Genomic DNA, 20,876 nt, shown 5'->3' on the forward strand with positions numbered 1-20,876 from the left:
AAAATTGCTTATTAAGCTGTTAATAGTACCTTATAGTGCTGCATAGTAGTGTCCTAATGCACTTTTTCTTCATTTAGCCGCATTTAGCCTCCTTGAGAAATCGATGTTTTATTCAGCCGCTGCCCCGTGCTTCAAGTCCGGTTTGAAGTCAAGGGGGCAGCGGCCTAGGTGTCTCCAATCCTGCTCTCTTCGCCTCCCGCCGCCTTTATTGACACGCCAGATCTCAGTGCCGGCACCGTACTCCCAGCCCGCATGCGCAGTAAAGGGCTGCTGTAGCGTAGGGGTGGGCGATATGGCCTAAAATCTATATTGCGAGTGTTTTCTATATTTGGGGAGGGGTTAAACTTTTTACTTTTTATTATTATTATAATTATTAGCCTCCTTAAGGGCTAGAACCCTTGTCATATTCACCCTAATAGATCTTTATTAGGGTGAATAGGACTTTACACTCTCCCTGCTGCCCTGTGCGTTGTGCACAAAGCAGCAGGGAGCTGACTATGGCAGCCAGCCTCATGTGCCCCACAGGATCCCAGAACTGTACACATGTACACAGTACTCCATGTGTGACTAGTGATTTGTAAAGTGGCAGGATTATGATCTCATCACGGGCATCTATGCCCCTTTTGATGCAACACATTTCTGATCCGCAACACATTTCTGATCCGCCCTCCTGCGGCTGAATAAAACATCAATTTCTCAAGGAGGCTAAATGCGGCTAAACGAAGAAAAAGTACATTAGGACACTACTATGAAGCACTATAAGGTACTATTAACAGCTTAATAAGCGATTTTTTGGTGACAGGTTCCCTTTAAATGCCAATTCTAATTGAACCAGGAAATTATTGGGCGATTTATGGCTCAACCACCTATTGTGAATTTTGCCGTTAAATTCCTCGTTAGAGAACAGCAAGTTTTGCTAAAAGTATTGAAACATTGAACAGCTGGACATGTGCATTCAAAAGTTTAGAGAAGGTAACATTAAATTCACCTGTAAAGTTATATAAAAATAATCTAACATGGAAAAGGAATTGAAAATTTTAGTGAACATCAAGCTAAGGCTACTTTCACACTAACGTTCGGCTGTCCGCTTGTGAGCTCCGTTTGAAGGGGCTCACAAGCGGACCCGAACGCTTCCGTCCAGCCCTAATGCATTCTGAGTGGACGCGGATCCGCTCAGAATGCATCAGTCTGGCGGCGTTCAGCCTCCGCTCAGCAGGCGGACACCTGAACGCTGCTTGCAGCGTTCGGGTGGCCGCCTGGCTGTGCGGATCCGTCCAGACTTACATTGTAAGTCAATGGGGGACGGATCCGTTTGAAGATGACACACTATGGCTCAATCTTCAAACGGATCCGTCCACCATTGACTTTCAATGTAAAAGTCTGGATGGATCCGCTCAGGCTACTTTCACACTTAGAAAATTTTATACAATATAATGCAGACGGATCCGTTCTGAACGGAGCCACCGTCTGCATTATATGAGCGGAGCCGTTCAGAACGGATCCGCTCTGAACGCTAGTGTGAAAGTAGCCTAAGCTGTAGAAACCAGTGTCAGGCAGCTGCTGCCAAGGCAAATATGAAATGTGTTGCATCAAAAGGGGCATAGATGCCCGTGATGAGAACATAATCCTGCCACTTTACAAATCACTAGTCACACATGGAGTACTGTGTACACGTGTACAGTTCTGGGATCCTATGAACATGGCAGACATAGCAGAGCTGGAAAGGGCTCAGAGGAGGGCAACTAAAGTAATATGGGTGGACAACAGTACCCCGAAAGATGATCAAAATTAGAAAAAAAGACGACTAAGGGGAGATATAATAACTATGAATAGATACATCAGGGGTCAGTAGAGAGATCTCTCCCATCATCTTTTATCCCCAGGACTGTGACTGTGACGAGTGGACATCCTCTGCGTCTAGAGGAAAGAAGGTTTGTACACAAACATAGAAGAGGATTCTTTAGGGTAAGAGCAGTAGAAATCTATGGAACACTCCTCCTGAGGAGGTGGTGATGGTGAATTTACTAGGAGTTCAAGAGGAGCCTGGATGTATTTCTGGAGCATAATAATATTACAGGTTATAGTTGCTAGAGAGGGGTCATTGATCCAGGGAGTTATTTTGATTGCCTGATTGGAGTCGGGAAGGATTTTTTTTTTTTTTTAAATAAAGTTTTTTTTACATAAAGTGGGGAAAATTGGCTTCTACCTCAGTTTTTTTTGCCTTCCTCTGGATCAATTTGCAGGATAACAGGCTGAACTGGATGGACAGATGTCTTTTTTTAGGCTTATAAACTATGTTACATTATATTCCTTACTGTCGTCTCTTTAGGGAACTAGACTTCTTTTCTTCAATCTCCTCAATTGGGGATGCTGAAGATTGTAGAGATGTATCTGAAGGATTAAAAGATGGACTGCTGCTGTCACCTTGGTCTACTTGAAGAAAACTTGGCCGGTCTTCCAAAGCCTGTAAAACGCCAATATTAAGTAAGATATTCAAGCATTTTGTATATTGGATTGTATACTGTACATTACTTCTACATTTCCACTGTACAGTTCTATATGATCCCTACCTCGGTATTGCAGTTTGCTTTCTGAAAAAAGCCTACTACACATCATCATTCCACATGTTTCACTAAAGTACACAACCCTAACTGCAAGAATTTTTAGATAGATCTGTCACACATACCAATATTTTTCAATTATTTTCATTAGAAACGCTAGAAAAAATGCATTGCATTGTGCCACTAATTTTAACTGACTTTATGGCAGTGCATTATAAAAATGGTGCTGTAGAATAAGGGCCCTTAACGACTTTTAGTTTTTGTGTTTTAATTTTTTTAAACCCTCTTATTCTGGAGTCATACATTTTAAATTTTTCTGTTCACATAGCCCTATGAGGACTTGTTCTTCGCACCACAAGTTGTACCTAATGGGACCATTTACTGTTGCGTAAAATGCAGTGGGAAGTTGGAATAAAATTCCAAATGGGGTAAAATTGGTAAGGAAAAAAACAAAACACTATTCCGCCAGTTTTATGGGTTATGTTTTTACTGTGTCCCCTATGTGGTAAAAACGGACCTGTGCCCATCATTCTCTGGGTAAGTCCGATTACAGTGATACCATATTTGTATCGTTTTTTGATACTGAAAAAAAATTGGGATTTTTTTTTTCTTTTTATCACAATATTTTTGCGGACACCATTTTGTGGTGTGTATGACTGATGACTTTTTATTACATTTTATGGGGAAGTGACGTGACGGAAAAAATGGCGAATTGGCTATTATGATTTTTTTCCCCCCATTATGCCGTTCACCATATGGGATAAATATATTTATATTTTAATAGTACTGGTGTTTTTGCCTATGTATTATTTTTTTATAGTTTATTTTACGTTTGGGTAAAGAGGGATGATTATATTTGTTTTATTTGTTATATTTTTAAGAACTCTCTTGAGTAATGGAATTTAGGGCTCATGTACATGAGCGTTGGATGTTTTGTGGTCTGCAACACGGATACTGGATGTGTGCATTCCGTATGGAAAGCCACTAATAAAACAGCCCTATTCTTGTCCGCAATGCGGCCATCGGTTTTCCCCATTGAAGTGAACAGTTCAGCATACAGGTGGAAAATAAAAACGGAAGGCACGTGAAAAAATAAATATTTTCGTGTGTATGAGCCATTATACCAATGCACGTGAAAATTATTTATAATCCAATACCTTCGCCAATCTAAGCAAGGCGATAGTGTTCCACCCTGGGAGCATGTACTCCTAGGTGTATGAGTTCTCATTTGAGGGGTTAAATACCTGCGATTAGCGTTAAAAGCAGCAGAAACCCAGAGGCTATGGCGCTCGCTGGGCTTGTGAACAAGGGCAATGACAATGCTGTTCACTGTGACACACATGTACTGGCTGCTGTTGATGTGTTCACGTATAATGCTGGTTACTTGTGTTGTGGGTGCTGGCTGAGGACTTCTGTAGGTGTGTGTGAACTGTTCCCTGTATTTGATCATGTAACTAATTTTCCCTGATCTGTGTGTATGAACATTAAGGACCGCGCTGTTCATTTATGGCGCAGCTGGAAGTGACTTAAGGACCATCACCGTACATGTATGGTGCACGGTCCGCCTCGTGTTCGGGGAGGATCGCGGCTGAATAGGGGCACCATGGCTGCACTTCCTGGCAGACAGCCATGCTGGGTAAGGGCAGCATGGTGCAGCACCGCCCCCCTGCAGCTCCAAGCACTGCGATTGGCAGGTCAATGAAGACTGACACATTGCAGCGCTGGAAGCTGAAAGAAGCTACGGGGCGGGGCGGGAGTGGTTAGGGGGAGGTGACCGGTGCTGAACTGGTCAGCACTGGTCTCCACTGAGGTGAGGCAGGGGACACCGGTGTTTGGCGTCCCCCGCCAGCACTGCGATTGGCTGAAACAACGCTCCAGCCAAAGGCAGCGCTATAGCTGCACAGGAAAGGGCTGAACCTCCCTGCATGCAACCATTCTAGCTGGTGACTGCATGCAGAGAGGTTCTATGCTTCCAGATGCATAAACCACCCTCCGTCACTGTCCCTTCCCCCCCATCCTTTTTTTTTTTTTTACAAACACCATTTGGTCCATGCGCTTTATTTGGTCATTTTATTTTATTTTTACTATTTTTCGGCTCTGCACCACTTTTTCTGCGTGCGAGCCGTGACTGCCAAGTGCTGTTCAGTGCATACCTGCCTGATCAGCACCTGGGGATTATTCTTTGAGTTTTTTCACATCTGTGTTGTTAGATCTTTATATAAATACACTGAACAAAAATATAAAACGCAACACTTTCGGTTTTGCTCCCATTTTGCATGAGCTGAACTCAAAGATCTGACACATTTTCTACATACACAAAAGACCCATTACTCTCAAATATTGTTCACAAATCTGTCTAAATCTGTGTTAGTGAGCACTTCTCCTTTGCCGAGATAATCCATCCCACCTCACAGTGTGGCATATCAAGGTGCTAATTAGACAGCATGAATATTGCACAGGTGTGCCTTAGACTGACCAAAATAAAAGCCCACTCTGAAATGTGCACAGTTTTGCCTTACTGGGGGAGGGGTCAGAAAATCAGTCAGTATCTGGTGTGGCCATCATTTGCCTCACGCAGTGCAACACATCTCCGTCGCATAGAGTTGATCAGGTTGTTGATTGTGACCTGTAGAATATTGGTCCACTCCTCTTCAATAGCTGTGCGAAGTTGCAGAATATTGGCAGGAACTGGAACACGCTGTCGTATACACCGATCCAGAGCATCCCAAACAAGCTCAATGGGTGACATGTCCGGTGAGTATGCTGGCCATGCAAGAACTGGATGTTTTCAACTTCCAGCAATTGCTTACAGATCCTTGCAATACGGGGCCGTGCATTATGCTGCAACATGAAGTGATGGTCGTGGATGAATGGCACAACAATAGGACTCAGGATCTTGTCACGGTAGCTCTGTGCATTTAAAATGCCATCAATAAAATGCACCTGTGTTCGTTGTCCATAACATACGCCTGCCCATATTATAACCCCACCGCCACCATGGGCCACTTCGATCCACAACATTGGCGTCAGAAAACCGTGCACCCACACGACGCCACACACAATGTCCGCCATCTGCCCTGAACAGTGAAAACCGGGACTCATCCGTGAACAGAACACCTCTCCAACGTGCCAGACGCCATTGAATGTGAGCATTTGCCCACTCAAGACGGTTACGACGACGAACCGCAGTCAGGTCCAGACAGCGATGAGGACGGCGAGTATGCAGATGTGCTTGCCTGAGACGGTTTCTGACAGTTTGTGCAGAAATTATTTTGTTATACAAACCGATTGTTGCTGCAGCTGTCCGGGTGGCTGGTCTCAGATGATCATTCAGCATGTTCATGGAGATGAACATGCTGAATGTGGAGGTCCTAGGCTGGTGTGGTTACACGTGGTCTGCGGTTTTGAGGCCAGTTGGATGTACTGGCAAATTCTCTGAAACGCCTTTGGAGATGGCTTATGGCAGAGAAATGAACATTCATTGCACGGGCAACAGCTCTGGTAGACATTCTTGCAGTCAGCCTGCCAATTACACACTCCCACAAACGTTGCAACATCTGTGGCATTGGGCTATGTGATCAAACTGCACATTTCAGAGTGGACTTGTGGGCAGTCTAAGGCACACCTGTGCAATATTCATGCTGTCTAATCAGCACCTTAATATGCCACACCTGTGAGGTCGGATGGATTATCTCTGCAAAGGAAAAGTGCTCACTAACACAGTTTTAGACAGATTTGTGAATATTTGAGAGTAATGGGTCTTTTGTGTATGTAGAAAATGTTCCAGATCTTTGAGTTCAGCTCAAGAAAAATGGAAGCAAAGCCAAGTGTTGCGTTTATATTTTTGTTCAGTGTATATATAGAGTTCTCTCTCTATATATATGTTTAGCCAGTGTTCACTTTTTTAACACTGTCGTGAATTTTTATACTACAGTTTTTGCACACACGCATGATCTGTGTGCGTGCGTGCATAGTGTGCTCATTTAGGCTACTTTCACACTTGCGTTCGGGGCTCCGCTTGTGAGTTCCGTTCAAAGGCTCTCACAAGTGGCCCCGAACGGATCCGTCCAGCCCTAATGCATTCTGAGTGGATGCGGATCCGCTCAGAATGCATCAGTCTGGCAGCGTTTGGGCTTCGCTACGCTCAGCAGGCGGACACCTGAACGCTGCTTGCAGCGTTCGGGTGTCCGCCGGGCCGTGCGGAGGCAAACGGATCTGTCCAGACAATGGAAGTCAATGGGGACTGATCTGTTTGAATTTGACACTATATGGCTCAATTTTCAAACGGATCCGTCCCCCATTGACTTTCAATGTAAAGTCAAAACGGATCCGTTTTCATTACCATGAAAAAAAAATAAAAAATATTTATTTATTTTTTGTTCATGTTAATGCAAACGGATCCGTTCTGAACGGATCTAAGCGTTTGCATTATAGGTGTGGATCCGTCTGTGCAGATACCAGACGGATCCGCCCTGAACGCAAGTGTGAAAGTAGCCTTACATATGCACATTTTTTCTTTTTCTTTTTTTTTGTGTGTGAAAAAAGACCTGCACAGTTAGTGGTAGATCGGTAAGCACCGATCTAAGACCGAAAATCACGTCTGCTCAGTTTGCACAACTTATTTTTTTTGTGCACAAAAAATATCTTTTTACAGACTTTTTTTTACATTTTTTTTTCTTCTAAATTAAATTTTTAATTTATTACAAGCCCCTTCATGTGTGAAAACACAACATACACACCCCTCACACAAAATAAAGGTTCACACTAGTGTTGATCGAGCACCAAAGTGCTTGGGTGCTCGAGTAGAACACTTTGGGATTGCTCTGGTGCTCTACAGAACACCAGAGCACAATGGAAGTCAATGGGAGAAGCAGAGCTCCCCCCCTGCTCTGAAGAAGGGGGGGGGGGGGGTCTGGTTCATATGAAAAGGTCAGAAATTGATGGAACCACCAACTGAAATGGTTCAGGAACAGAATGGGGAGGATGTCTGGATGCATCTTGGATTCCCAGGTCGCTGCTGGTAACGATGTTGTCCGAGTAGTACGCCACTTTTACAAAAAATTTTAGGAAACATTCTTTCCTGTATATTTACTTGTATATAAAGTGCAAGTGCTGCCAAAAATTACAAAAAAGAGGCACTCCAATAATACCTGTATATCACATAAAGGAGGGCCTCATTCACATTGTGGTACAATTGTTCAGGTAGTGGGACTTCCAATACACCTTTATTATACATAAAGGAGGGCACCAAACACACCCTTGAAAAATTATGATTGATGGCCTGCTGGTGACCCTCAAAAACATTAGGAGCAAGGGCCTGCTGGTGACCCTCTAAAACATAAGGGGTGAGAGCCTGCTGCTGATCTGACCATCTAAAACATTAGGGACGAGGGCCTCTGCTGATTTAACCATCTAAAACATTAGGGATGAGGGTCTGCTGCTGAGCTGACCCTCTAAAACATTAGGCGCAAGGGCAGCCTAATAAGCATGTTGATATGAAGAAGGCGGACGAGAAAAGGAAGATTGAACCATATACCCTTTTTTGTGGTGGAAGGGGTGCATGGGAATACAGTGTAATCAATACACCATAAAAGCCACATTTAAAGTATCTTTATTTTCAGCCGCTTTCCTCTGGTGGAGTAGATAAGTCATGGGCAATACAGGCCTTGTTTATTTTGATAAGAGTCAACCTGTTAGCATTTTCAGTTGACAGGCGGATGGCGCTCATCAGTTATTATGCCCCCAGCAGCACTAAATACCCGCTCTGACAAAACGCTGACGGCAGCACCTCCATGGCGTAGAGCGCCAGTTAGTGCCACGAGTCCAACTTCGACACCCAATAGTTGTAAGGCACAGAGGGATCACTGAGGACGCCGACACGGTCTGCTATGTACTCCTTTACCATCTTCCAAAACTTTTCCCTCCTTGTGACACTAGGCTGCACAACAGGGTGAGGGTGCTGGCGGGGTGTCATGAAACTGTCCCAGGCCTTGAAGAATGTTGCTCTGCCTCTGTTGGAACTGCTGTGTGTTCCCCTCGTCTCCCCTCCTCGGTTGCCCAAGGAACTACGTACTCTGTTGCAAGCTGGAAATTTTTTTAACTATTTTTCCACAAGGACCTTCTGGTATTGCATCATTTTGCTAGTACTCTCCAACATGGGAATGAGAAATGAGAAATTCTCTTTGTAACAGGGGTCTAGAAGAGTGAACAACCAATAATCAGTGTTGGCCAAAATGCATATAACGCAAGGATCACGGGTAAGGCAGCATTACATGAAGTCAGCCATGTGTGCCAGAGTCCCAACAGACAAGACTTCGCTGTCCTCATCAGGAGGATGACTTAATCTCCTCATCCTCTTCGGCCCATCCACGCCGAACAGATGGAATAAACCTGCTATGGGTACTACCCTCTGTAGTGGAGGCAACAGTCTTCTCCTCATCATCATTATCAAATTGACGCTGAGAAGACGAACTGAGGGTGGTCTGGCTATCACCCTGTGTACTGTCTTTCCCCATTTCCACCTCCTCCACATGCAAAGCGTCCGCTTTCATTGTGAGCAGCAAGCATTTCAGTACACACAGAAGAGGAATGGCATTGCCGCTCACCACCTGTGTTGATTCCTCAAAGTTGCGTAAAACCCGATAGGTGTCAGACATCCATGCCCACTTGTCACTTGTGAAGAACGGAAGCTGACTGGGAAGGCGACGATCATGCTGCAGCTGGTATTCCACTACTGCCCTCTCCTGCTCACAAAGCCTGGCCAACATGTGGAACGTGGAGTTCCAGCACGTTCTCCCGTCGCACAACAGTCGGTGAGCTGGTAATTGCAAGCGCTGCTGCAGCGTTGTCAGACTGGCAGCAGCTGTAGATGACTTTCAGAACTGGGCACACATGTGGCGTACCTTCACCAGTAGCTCAGGCAAATTGGGGTAGGTTTTGAGAAACCGCTGAACAACTAAGTTGAACACGTGGGCTAGGCATGGTATGTGTATGAGCTTGCCGAGCTCCAAAGCGGCCACCGACTTACGGCCATTATCAGACACAACCATGCCTGGTTGTAGGTTGAGTGGCGAGAGCCACAGCTCAGTCTGGTCCCTTATACCCTGCCACAGCCCTTCAGCGGTGTGCTGTTTGTTACCTAATAAAATTAGTTTCAGCACTGCCTGGGCGGGAGGCATCGGGACCCGTGTCTTAGACAGGGGATTAACCAGCACATATCACAGGGGAAGAGGAGGCAGTGGTGTGACCTGCAGACACCGACTGTGGACCCAGGCGTTCGGCCCACCTATTAGGGTGCGTTGATGCCATGTGGCAGACCATGCTGGTGGAGGTGAGGTTGCTAGTATTCACGCCCCTACTCATTTTTGTACGGCACAGGTTGCAAATGACAATTCTTTTATCGTTCAGACTTTTCTTAAAAAAAAAAAAAAAGCGCCAGTCTGCGGAACACCTACCCCATTGGCAAGGGAGTGCTCCGGGGAACAGTTGCAGGCCTGTTTGGTGTGGCCCACCTTCTCCCTTTTACCACCCCACTTCCTCTTCCAGCCTGTTGACAGTGCTGCGGATCCCTCCACTTCTGTACAGCAGTCCTCACTCTGCTTGCCACCTTCCCAGATTGGGTCAGTGATTTCATCGTCCACCACCTCCTCTTCCACTTCCCCACTCTGGTCAGCCTCCTGACCTAACAAGAACCTCACTTATTGACAACTGTGTCTTATCCTCATCATCAACCTTGTGAAACATTAATTGCCATTCCCCACCATCATCTTCTTCTGACTGTGAATGCTCAAGAGTCTGGGAATCAGTGCACAAGATCTCCTCATGTCCCTCTTCAAGCGGTCTTGGCAAGAGGCCTAAATCAAGGAATGGCGATGAAAATAGCTCCTCGGAATATCCGAGTGTGGGATCACTTGTTTGCCAAGACTCTCCATGTTGGGAGGAAGAAGGATCAGGGTGAGGATTCTGTTGACCAGACTCCTGGCTACTGAGACTGGACTTTGTGAAAGACAGGGTGGTGCTTAACTGATTGGAAGCATTATCTGCTGCAATCCAACTGACCACCTGGTCGCACTGCTGTGACTTTGAGAGTGGTGTCCTGCGCTGCCCTGCAAACTGGGACATAAAGCTAGGTATTGTAGATGAGTTTGTTTCTTGTGCTCTGGCAGCAGGCACAGTTTCACCATCAGCAGCACGGCCACTTCTCCGTCCCTTAATGCTCACCTTGAGCATATTAAATGGTATATATTCTTGCCAGTATGTCACACGTACAGTAGCGCAGGTTTTGTAAGTGTATGCACAAATAAATTACACTGAATGTCACAGATATTTAGGATGCGCAAACATTATACAGGAGATGTAGCGCAGTTAATGTTGCTGTCACCAGTGGCCAAAAAAAATAATTACACTGTGTCACAGATATTTAGGATGCGCAAACTTAATACACGAGATGTAGCACAGGTAATGTCGCTGTCAGCAGCGGCCAAACAACTGCGCTGAATGTCACAGCTGTTTAAGATGCGCAAATGTAACAGAACAGATGTAGCAGAGGTTGCGTCACTGTCAGCATTACAATGAGAGACAGCAGTTCCCCGCACGTTTATTGGCTGCAAAGAAACAACAAACATGCAGGGAGGAGATGTGCAGAGCATCGCGATGCTAGAGTCAAAATGGTGTTCGGCCGAGCATGCTCATCCAACACTAATTTACATATTTCACACATCACACCCCAATAAAATAAAAATGGCCCGTCCATCCCAACAAGTATACTCAGCTTAAGAGGCATACGTCATGCTTGCCTCCGATAAGGAGACTGCCAGTGAGGGAGAAGAGTATGCCACTTTACTCTACTCCCAGCCTCTTAGAGTGAACCCCTATGGAACCCACCCCCTGATGATTATCAGCCCCAAATTCTGGATTTTGAGGGCAGGTCTGGAATACAGATAGATAGTGCGGGCTTCGCTGAACTAGATTTTTTCAAAATCTTCTCTGAAGATACGGTAAATTTAATGGTGGCCCAAACCAATTTATACGCCCAACAATTTATTGATCAGAACCCTACATCGGCATACACTAACACTAGAATCCTAGGTTGGAACCCAGTAAGTGCAGCAGAAATGATGAATTTCTGGGGACTCATGCTGCATCTGGGCATTGTAAAAAAATAAATAAAATAAAAAACATGTTAGACAAAATTGGAGTTTGGACATTTTCTACCAGACTCCAATTTACAGTAAGACCATAACAAGGAAGCGATTTGAGTCAATTAGAAAATTCCTACACTACAACAACAATGCAGAGTGCCCGTCCCAAAATGACCCAACGTTTAACCGTCTGTTTAAAGGTTAGGCCTGTCATTGACCACTTTGACACCAGGTTTGCTGAGATAAAACATCTACACAGATAAAAATGTCTGTGTAGATGAGTCCCTATTACTTTTCAAATGGAGGATTAGATTCCGCCAATACCTGCCTAGCCAACGGGCAAGGTATGGCATAAAAATATACAAACTTTGTAAGAGTAGCTCTGGGTACACCCACAAGTTCCTCATTTACAAAGGGAAAGAGTCCCAGATAGAACCCCCAGTATTCCCCCCATCCTAGGATTTAGTGGGGAGACCGTGTGGGACTTACTGCACCCACTGCTGGATAAGGGTTACCACCTCTATGTGGATAACTATTATACCAGCATACCCCTATTCATGTCCATAACTGCCAGAAGTACTGTGGCTTGCGGCAGAGTGCACAAAAATCTGAGAGACCTCCCTAGATCCCTGGTAGGGCAACCACTGAGAATGGGTGAAAGAAGGGCTCTCCCCCATGAGAACATGCTGGTGGTTAAGTACAAGGACAAGAGAGATGTCCTTGTACTGACCACTATTTGCCAGGCCGGCGAGGGTCCCAATACTTCTGGAAGGCATGGTGCCTGTGTTATACCAGGGCAACATTTTCCAGGGCAAGTCCCCCAAACATCAAGGAAGCTAAGGACCCAAAAAAGGGTGTGTCCCAAAAAGGGGATAAGGAAAGACACCATTTACCAATACTAAACCTGCCCTGAAAAACCTGGCTTATGCATGCCGGAGTAGTTTAAAATCTACCACTCATCCATGGAGTATTAATTTAATTTCATCCATGATGTACCCTGTAATTTTACCTTCCATCTCTGATTTAGTCCGCATAGCTTACAGATCCACTTTTCACCAACCACTACATATTCATTTTCTGTGAAACACCTGTTAGGACAAAAGTGCCCTTTCCACCCCTTTAAATGTTCGTACGGGGGTGATCTTTCCAAAATGGGGTCACTTATTGGGGGTTTTCATTTCTGGGAACCTCAGGATTTTTTTAAATGCGACATGGCACCTAAAATCCATGTCTGCCAATTCAGGCCAGCCAAATTCTCATTTAGCCGTTTGCCTGCCGTACGCCCATACAGCAGGCTATAAGCACATATGTGGTGTTTCCTGAATGGGGAGAAAATGGGCAACACATACTGGGGTGCATTTCTCCTTTAACCCCTTGTGAATTTTTTTTTTCAATAGGTCTTTATTAAACATTTTGAACCACTGTCTGTGCAGCCATGAGTTTAGTAGCAGGATTTGAATTTTCTCTCTGTTCAGTCAAGCAGCTCCCCTGATGGGCTCCTTATCTCTGATCTCTTAAACATTCATTAAAGCTCAATTCCTATGTTACTGATAAATATTTGGCTTAAATAAGTGTTTATGACCTTTTAGTAATTTACAGATGAGGTTTATTAGATGAAAAGTGAAAGTACCTGGAACTTACCATTTTGCTTTTAACAAGTTCTTCTATAGCACTGACAAGTTCAGCGGCACTTGGAGTCTCAGAACTAGTTGGGCGTGCCAGCAATCTAGATGTCTGGGGAAAAAAAAAAAATTTAACACACCTTTGTAAACAGTGCAGAAATAAACAACCAGAAAAGTACAATAACTTTATTCGGGGGACACACAAAATCTAAAAATCCAAGGAGCAAATTTTATTTGCCCCAATTAAAGTTATTGGATTTTATTTCCAAATGCTGCATGCCTCCCACCTTTTTTTTTCTCTTCACTCTAAGGAAGACTAGGTGAGCCGATCCACACACTGTTTGCTCATCTTATCTATGGCAACTCTTACAAAGTTAAAGGTTTAATACTTTAATACTGAAGACTTATCTTCAGAATATTCCATAAATATATGATTGGAGAAAGAGAGCAGAGTTGCAGCTACCAGCTCCATCCACTACAGAAATACAGCGGTGTAGTTTTGGTGCCAACCTCTGGCGCCAGAGCTACCGCTAGGGCAGCTGGTCAGAGGGTGAATTTCCTGAGGATAGGCCATCAATATTAAAGCACAAGTAAAACCCCATTAAAAAAATTATTCAAAATGTTTTGGTCAGGCTGTATAATACATATAAATGTCAGAATACACGCATGAAAATACTATAATACGTTGTGCTTAATATAAATTATTTCAATTATTTTACTACTGTTCTGAAATAAAGAATTTGCTATAAAAATAGACATATTTAGACAATATTTTGACAGAGTGTACCTAGTTGTATTTACACTTCACAATCAGTATTGCTAAACAATATCCATATGACCACATACACACAGCATAAACTAAAGAATATTCTTATGGTGTATGGCGGGCCAGGATGTGTAGGCATACCTTTTATCACTTTATAGGAATGCGTGGTCTAGAGAACTCTACTATAAACTCACAGTACCACGTCTTCTGTTTATTTAATGGGTGCTAAATGTGTTATCCAGGCACTTAATATTGATGGCCAATCCTCAGAATAGGATTCTTTTTAGAAAAGTGTTTTTACTGTGCAAAAGTAGTTAAAAGGGTTGTCTCATCATAGACAATGGGGGCATATCACTAGGATATACCCCAATTGCCTTATAGGTGCGGGACCCACAGCTGAGACCCAAACCTATATCGAGAATGGAGCCCCGCAAGGTGGTGGCTGAAGGACCAAGCCGGCTCCCCATAGAAGTGGGCACCATAAAAAATGAATGCAGGGCAGCTGCGCATGCGCCCTCCTTCACTTGTGGGGCTCTGTTCTGGATATAGGTGCGGGTTCCAGCGGTGGGACACGCACCTATAAGACAATGGGGCATATCCTAGCGATATGCCCCCATTGTCCATGATGAGACAACCCCTTTAAAAGTAAAATAAATAAATGAATTACCCAGAAAGTAAAATTATTGTGTCATTTCTGTTGAAAAATAAAAGTCGCAAAACATATAATGTAAATAAACTAAGTGGCAGTATTGTTGTTTTTTTCCCTCCCCCTCCCAGAAAGAGTTCATAAGAGTTATGTGTAGCTCTAAATAGCAGCATTAAAAAATACAACTTTTCCCAAAAATTATAAGCCCTAGTTCGGCTACATAGAAGGAAAAATAAAGTTATAGCTCTTCGAAGGAGACCATGAAAAAAATCGCTTGGTCATTAAGGCCCAAAACAGGTTGGTCACTAAGGCGTTAAGGGGAACTGAAGCCAGAATATAAACAAAAAAAGAAGAAGCAACACAAGATTATATCCTTAGGTCTTTGTTATTTGCTCGTTTTGTCAGATATTAAAATTGCAGACCATGAAAAATAAATTAGAAAAACAGTGTATTGTTGCCGCAGTCTGCAGCCATATCTATACCCCTCTTCTCCCTCTCAAATCTTTTATACAAATGCATGTAAAGCAGGAAGTACAGGTGAACGGACACTGAACTTCGTAATAGTAAAAAATAGATCTGGTAAACACTATATGGAACTATAACAGATGGCAGAATACTAACTATCTATCTACCAAGATAAATCCCCTACCCAAGGTTTTGTAGTGAGTGAGAAATTGCCTGTTCTGACATAAACCTTCCCCATCTGTCAGAAATCCATTAAAACTTCCTCTCTAGAGTTATTACTCAAGTGTGTAAGGCTATGTTCACGATAAGTATTTTGGGTGCGGATTCCGTGCAAAAATCTTAGCAAAAAAACTTCCCCATTTATTTTCAATGGGGAATCGATATGGTAAACCATGCAGGTCCACCTAGGGAGTGCCCCACTTTTTGCACATTAGTAGAAAGATTTCTTTTTTGAGACATGCTTCCCCTGGACTAATGGTACGTCTGCACAGGAAATCTACTGTCACATTTTTCGGCCCTTTTAAATGGATTGCTGAGATTGATAGAAATTCAAATCTTAGGTGTGAATACTGCAAATATCGACACATGATAATTTGAGCCTCTTAAATTTAATGTCCATATTACCACTCACTAATGGACACGTTGGATTGTAGAGTTTATTGATTCCATCCTGAATTTTTGGCGTTTTACCCACTGATTCAGGAAAAGTCCAGTTAAAAAAAAAAATATATAAGAATATGTTTGAATAATGGCTCATGAATATCTCTTCTGGAGGGACTGGTTTGATGGCTTGGAGAAGTAGAAGCTTGTTGAGATCCTTCATAATGGCTGATTTCTGTTCTGACCGACTTAATTCGGTAAAAGTGAATTTTCTTGGAGAATGACCTGTTATTTCTGTCCTGTAGCCTTCCTTTATTATCCTTAGGATCCAGGGACTGTCCGTAATTTATTTCCACTGTGGGAGAAAGGACTTCAATCTATCTCCAACACAAAGACAGTCATTGCTTATTCTGGGCCGAATTGGGATTAAGGAGAAAACCTCTGCCTTAACCTCCTTTTGGGTAATTCCACCTGCCAGACTTGCCTATTCCTCTGTATGCTTGCAGTTGATAACGGGGCTCAGGCTTCTGAAAGGGCTGTGTCTTCTTTGATTTCTCCTCTGGAAACCCCTTTATTCTATCAGTTGCTTTCTATAATATAGTGTCCAGAACAGGTGCAAATACATAGGATGCAGAGAATGGTATAGTGCACAGCTTGCTTTTAGAAGGAATGTCTCCTGACCATGTCTTGAGCCATAAAGCATGTCTAGTGGCATTAGAGAGAACTTCGCTCACTGCAAATTTGATGGATTCTGCAGAAGCATCCACAACAAAAGCTGTGAAAATCTTCAAGAAGGGGATGGATTCCAGGACCCCTTCTGTGGATGTCTATAAGACGATACTCTAGTTGAGACAGCCATTAATATAAGGATCTGGCAACAGACTTAATATTGGCTTCCCAGGATCTCTTCAGGAGGCCACCCATTTTACTATCCATGGCATCTTTAAGTGGTGAAGAGTCCTCAAAAGGTAATTAAGTTTTCTTGGTTACCTTGGCAATAGGTATGTCTATTTTCGGTGTCTCAACCCATAATTTGATGTTGTCCGTATTAAACATAGTAACATCGTTTATAAGGCAGAAAAAAAGACAGCTGTCCATCCAGTTCAGCCTGTTATTCTGGAAGTTGATCCAGAGAAAGGCTATAAAAAACAAACAAAAAAAAAACAAAAAAAAATGCGAGGTAGAAGCCAATGCTCCTCATTTTAGAGGAAAAAAATTCCTTCCCGACTCCAATCAGAATAACCCCCTGGTTAAACAATCGTTCTCCAGAAATCTAGTAACTAACCTGTAATATTATTACATGCCAGAAATCCATCTTGAACGCTTTTAGTTAATTGACCATCACCACCTCCTCAGGGAAAGAGTTCCATAGTCTCACTGCTCTTACCGTAAAGAATCCTCTTCTATGTTTGTGTACAAACCTTCTTTCCTCCACACGCAGAGGATGTCCCCTTGTCACAGTCACAGTCCTGGGGATAAATAGATGATGGGAGAGATCTCTGTACTGTCCCCTGATATATTTATACATAGTTATTAGATCTCTCCTTAGTCGTCTTTTTCCTAAAGTGAATAACCCTAATTTTCATAATCTTTATGGGTACTGGAGTCCACCCATTCCAGTTATTACTTTAGTTGACTGTCTCTGAATTCTTTCCAGCTCTGCTGGTCTGCCTTGCTCATAGGAGCTCAGAACTTTACCCGGTACTCCATGTGTGGTCTGACTAGCAATTTGTAAAGTGGCAGGACTATGTTCTCATCACGGGCATCTATGCCCCTTTTGATGCAATCCATTATCTTATTGACCTTGGAAGCAGCTGCCTGTCACTGGTTTCTGCAGCTTACTTTGATGTCCACTAAAATTCCCAAGTCCTTTTCCATGTCAGTTTTACCCAGTGTTTTACCATTTAATATGTACTGGTGACCTTCCCATGTGCATGCCATTTGTCAGTGTTAAACCTCATCTGTCACTTCTCTGCCCAAGCCTCCGATCTATTCAGATCCCTCTGTAGCAGTATACTGTCCTCTTCTGTATTAATTACTTTACACAGTTTATTGTCATCTGCAAAAATTGATATTTTAAACTGTGCAAGCATTCTACAAGATCATTAAGCTATTGAAGAGAATAGGGCCCAATACTGACCCCTGTGGTACCCCACTAGTGATGGTGACCCAATCTGAGTGTGTACCGCTAATAACCACCCTCTGTTAGGCTAAATGATTCCTGAATTCTTGGGACATGTGCAGTCTCTTAGCATCTTTCCCCTCCTCCGTAATGAGGGTTTTTAAGTTTTCATTTACATGGAAGAGTCGTTACCTTTCAGCCTTTAAGCCGCCAAACATCTCATCCTGGATAGAGCTGGGCTGTGAAACCTTTTCTACATCCATGGTCTGACGGACCGCTGAAATAAGAGAATCCAGATCTTCTGAAGAAAAAAAATAACTTTTTCTCTTCTTCTGCTGAGCAAGAGGGATTTTCCTACTCATCCTCTAGCTCCCCCTCAGACCTTGGTTGACTAACGGCTTCCAGATCCCAATCTGAATCCATTTCTGTTCATGGTCTTTTCTGCTGACCTTGAGGGATGAATGGTTGCAGGATCATTTTTGGCACAGAAGACTGAACTTCGTCTCTAATCAACTTCTTAATTTCAGATAATAAAGACAGCTGTTCCTCTCATTATTTTGTCTATGTAAGCAATGCTGTAAGAGTAGGAATCGGACAACTTCTTAGAACAAGTTTAGCATATTTTCCTTATTATTTTAGGTTCTGTAGGTGTCTTTATGCACAATCCTTATCATCCTAAAAATAGACAATGGCAAAAGAACCTGCTAGGTACCAAAACAACCATATATACATGATACAGTGCTTGTGAGTAACACACATACATGACGCTGAGCAGGGGAGTCTGGGAACACAGCTTTCCGACTAGAAACAGAACCTTCCATGTTGGCAAACCCTTTAGCTCTACAACATACTATAGAAGCCTTAAATACGCCTACCTCCTTGCTGCTGCAATGCTCCTCCTCCAAATTTCTGGGGACTCGATCCTCCAGGTGTGTCAACCCATCCACAGAGGACTCTAGCATTGTTGCCATATCCATCTGAAAGGTTTCCGATTTCAGTGCCTGCACCTGCACCACTCAAAAGTGACTTAGTATGCAGATTATCCCCACAGGAAGAAAATGGAAAAGACATATGGAGCCCAGTGCCCCTCAGTGAAAGCGAAGCAGCATCCGTAACCAGACCCAGCAGCCACAATGGGAAATGATAATGCCAGGGGACCCCAACCATGAGGGGTGGTAGCCGAGCACCAACAAAAGGGAAGGAAAGAGAGGTGAGGCTAATGTCATGCTCATTCCCCAGCAGTCTATGTTTCTGCTGATCCTAAACTGCAAAGGGACAAGAAGAACACTGGAGAAAGGGAGAGGCTTTTTAACCTCTCTGCTTACTGTTCCTTTAGAGGTTAATAAAGACATCCTCCATGTGGTGCTTTCATGAGTGGCATCCTGGAGAGAACCTTTGCTTTTTCATATCGTGCAGCAATTGTCCTGCCATGTGGACTTTGATATCCACAGCACATAATTTTTTTGTGAGGTTCTTCTGTGTGGTTTTCACCCTTTTCAATGCAAAACAGAATCAATTCTGCATCAGAAACTGCAAGTCACACATTTGGCACGGAAATGCACATCATCTGTGTGGACCTTCTGCACCCTGCACCCTTGTGCAGGTAGCCTTTATGCCAGGGGTGCACAACCTGCGGCCCCCAGAGCCATGGTTTGCGGCCCCCGCCCTGCTGGGCAGAAACACAGCTGATCCTGCAATTAGCTGTGTTATTGCACAGAGTGCTGCACAGCAGATGTATCACAGGTTTTGCTCCTGCACTGTAGCAGGATCAGAAAGGGTCCCCAGCTATTAGTGAGAGCGGGGAAGCCGAGGAGAAGACAGAAGAGCTTTATTAGCGCTTCTGCCTTCTCCTCAATGAGCGCTCTGCAGTGTGGACCCAGCGATTATGTGATCTCTAGGTGTCTCGGGGGCAGAGGAGCGCTGCCCTGGTACAAAGCCTCCGCACCAGGCTGGTTTGCCTTTAACTGGGGCTCCTTTGGATGATCCAGTTACAGTGGAAATAGTACAAAAAAAAAGTCACTTATTGTCTCCCAAAGGTCTTTCAGTGACCTCTTGGGGACAAATTATGTGGTAAAAATATATTTTAAAATTTTTTTAAAAAATTTGAAAACTAAATAAATAAAAAAATAAGATAAAATAAAATAAATTAAAAAGTAAAAAGTGCTTAAAAGAGTGTTCACTGTCCCATCACAGTCTTTTTATGAAAAAGTGCAAAATTTTAAAAAGTGACAGTGTCCCCCAAGGTCTTTTTATGACCTCTTGGGGGACATATTATGTATCAGAAATATATTAAGTTAAAAAAAAGTTCATACATAAAAGAAAAGAAACCCACACCAATCAAAACCGTCACCATTACCGCCCCATTCACGTGAAACTTTTATTATATAGCAAAATACACAAATAGAGATCTAATTATAATAATTTATTTTGGTGTCAGTTTGCATATTTAAAGAATAAGGAGCTATAGTTTGAAAAAATATATACTTTTTAAAAACGTTTTGTACAGTTTCCCCCAAATAAAAATTGTTGCAAAAATTATCTTGGTAGTCAAACAAATAAGATAGTTACAACAGTTTGAACCACCATGCGCGCTAAATCACAAAAAAGTGTCTGGTCATTAAGGCCTTTTCAGGCCTGGTCATTCAAGCATTAACCAATAGGCGCCTTCCCCACTAGCAAGGTAATGTGCTTACTGGTTACTGCAGGGCGCCTATAACTGGATTGGCTGGAGATGGTGATAACCAGTGAGCTCCGTCCTCTGCAGTAAAGGAAACCGCTGATTTATAAATAGGAAATGTCGCCACTTTTCTGGTAAAAATGAGGCCTAGAGCATGGCCTCTGAAATAGAAAATTCATAATTACCTGCTCCACTCCGCTCAAGTCCTCTGCACTGCCCCCGCTGCCTCCATCTTCCGGTTCCTGCTCTGTTTACACCTGACAGTGCATAACCATGG

The 20,876-nt window shown here is 43.4% G+C and overlaps 1 protein-coding gene across 4 annotated transcripts in view; it reads right to left on the reverse strand.

The window, feature by feature from the left end:
* The window catches only part of TRIO (trio Rho guanine nucleotide exchange factor), a 584,493-nt gene that overhangs the window by 155,569 nt on the left and 408,048 nt on the right, over window positions 1–20,876 (reverse strand). For all 4 annotated transcript variants that reach the window (XM_044293534.1, XM_044293537.1, XM_044293535.1 and 1 more), the window contains exons 38-39: window positions 13,343–13,435; window positions 2,316–2,464 (exon numbers count right to left, since the gene is read on the reverse strand). In XM_044293534.1, coding sequence (XP_044149469.1) covers window positions 2,316–2,464; window positions 13,343–13,435 — 242 coding nt within the window. The remainder of the gene's footprint in view (window positions 1–2,315; window positions 2,465–13,342; window positions 13,436–20,876) is intronic.

The sequence above is a fragment of the Bufo gargarizans genome, chromosome 5 (assembly GCF_014858855.1).
Source record: "Bufo gargarizans isolate SCDJY-AF-19 chromosome 5, ASM1485885v1, whole genome shotgun sequence".
NCBI lineage: Eukaryota > Metazoa > Chordata > Amphibia > Anura > Bufonidae > Bufo > Bufo gargarizans.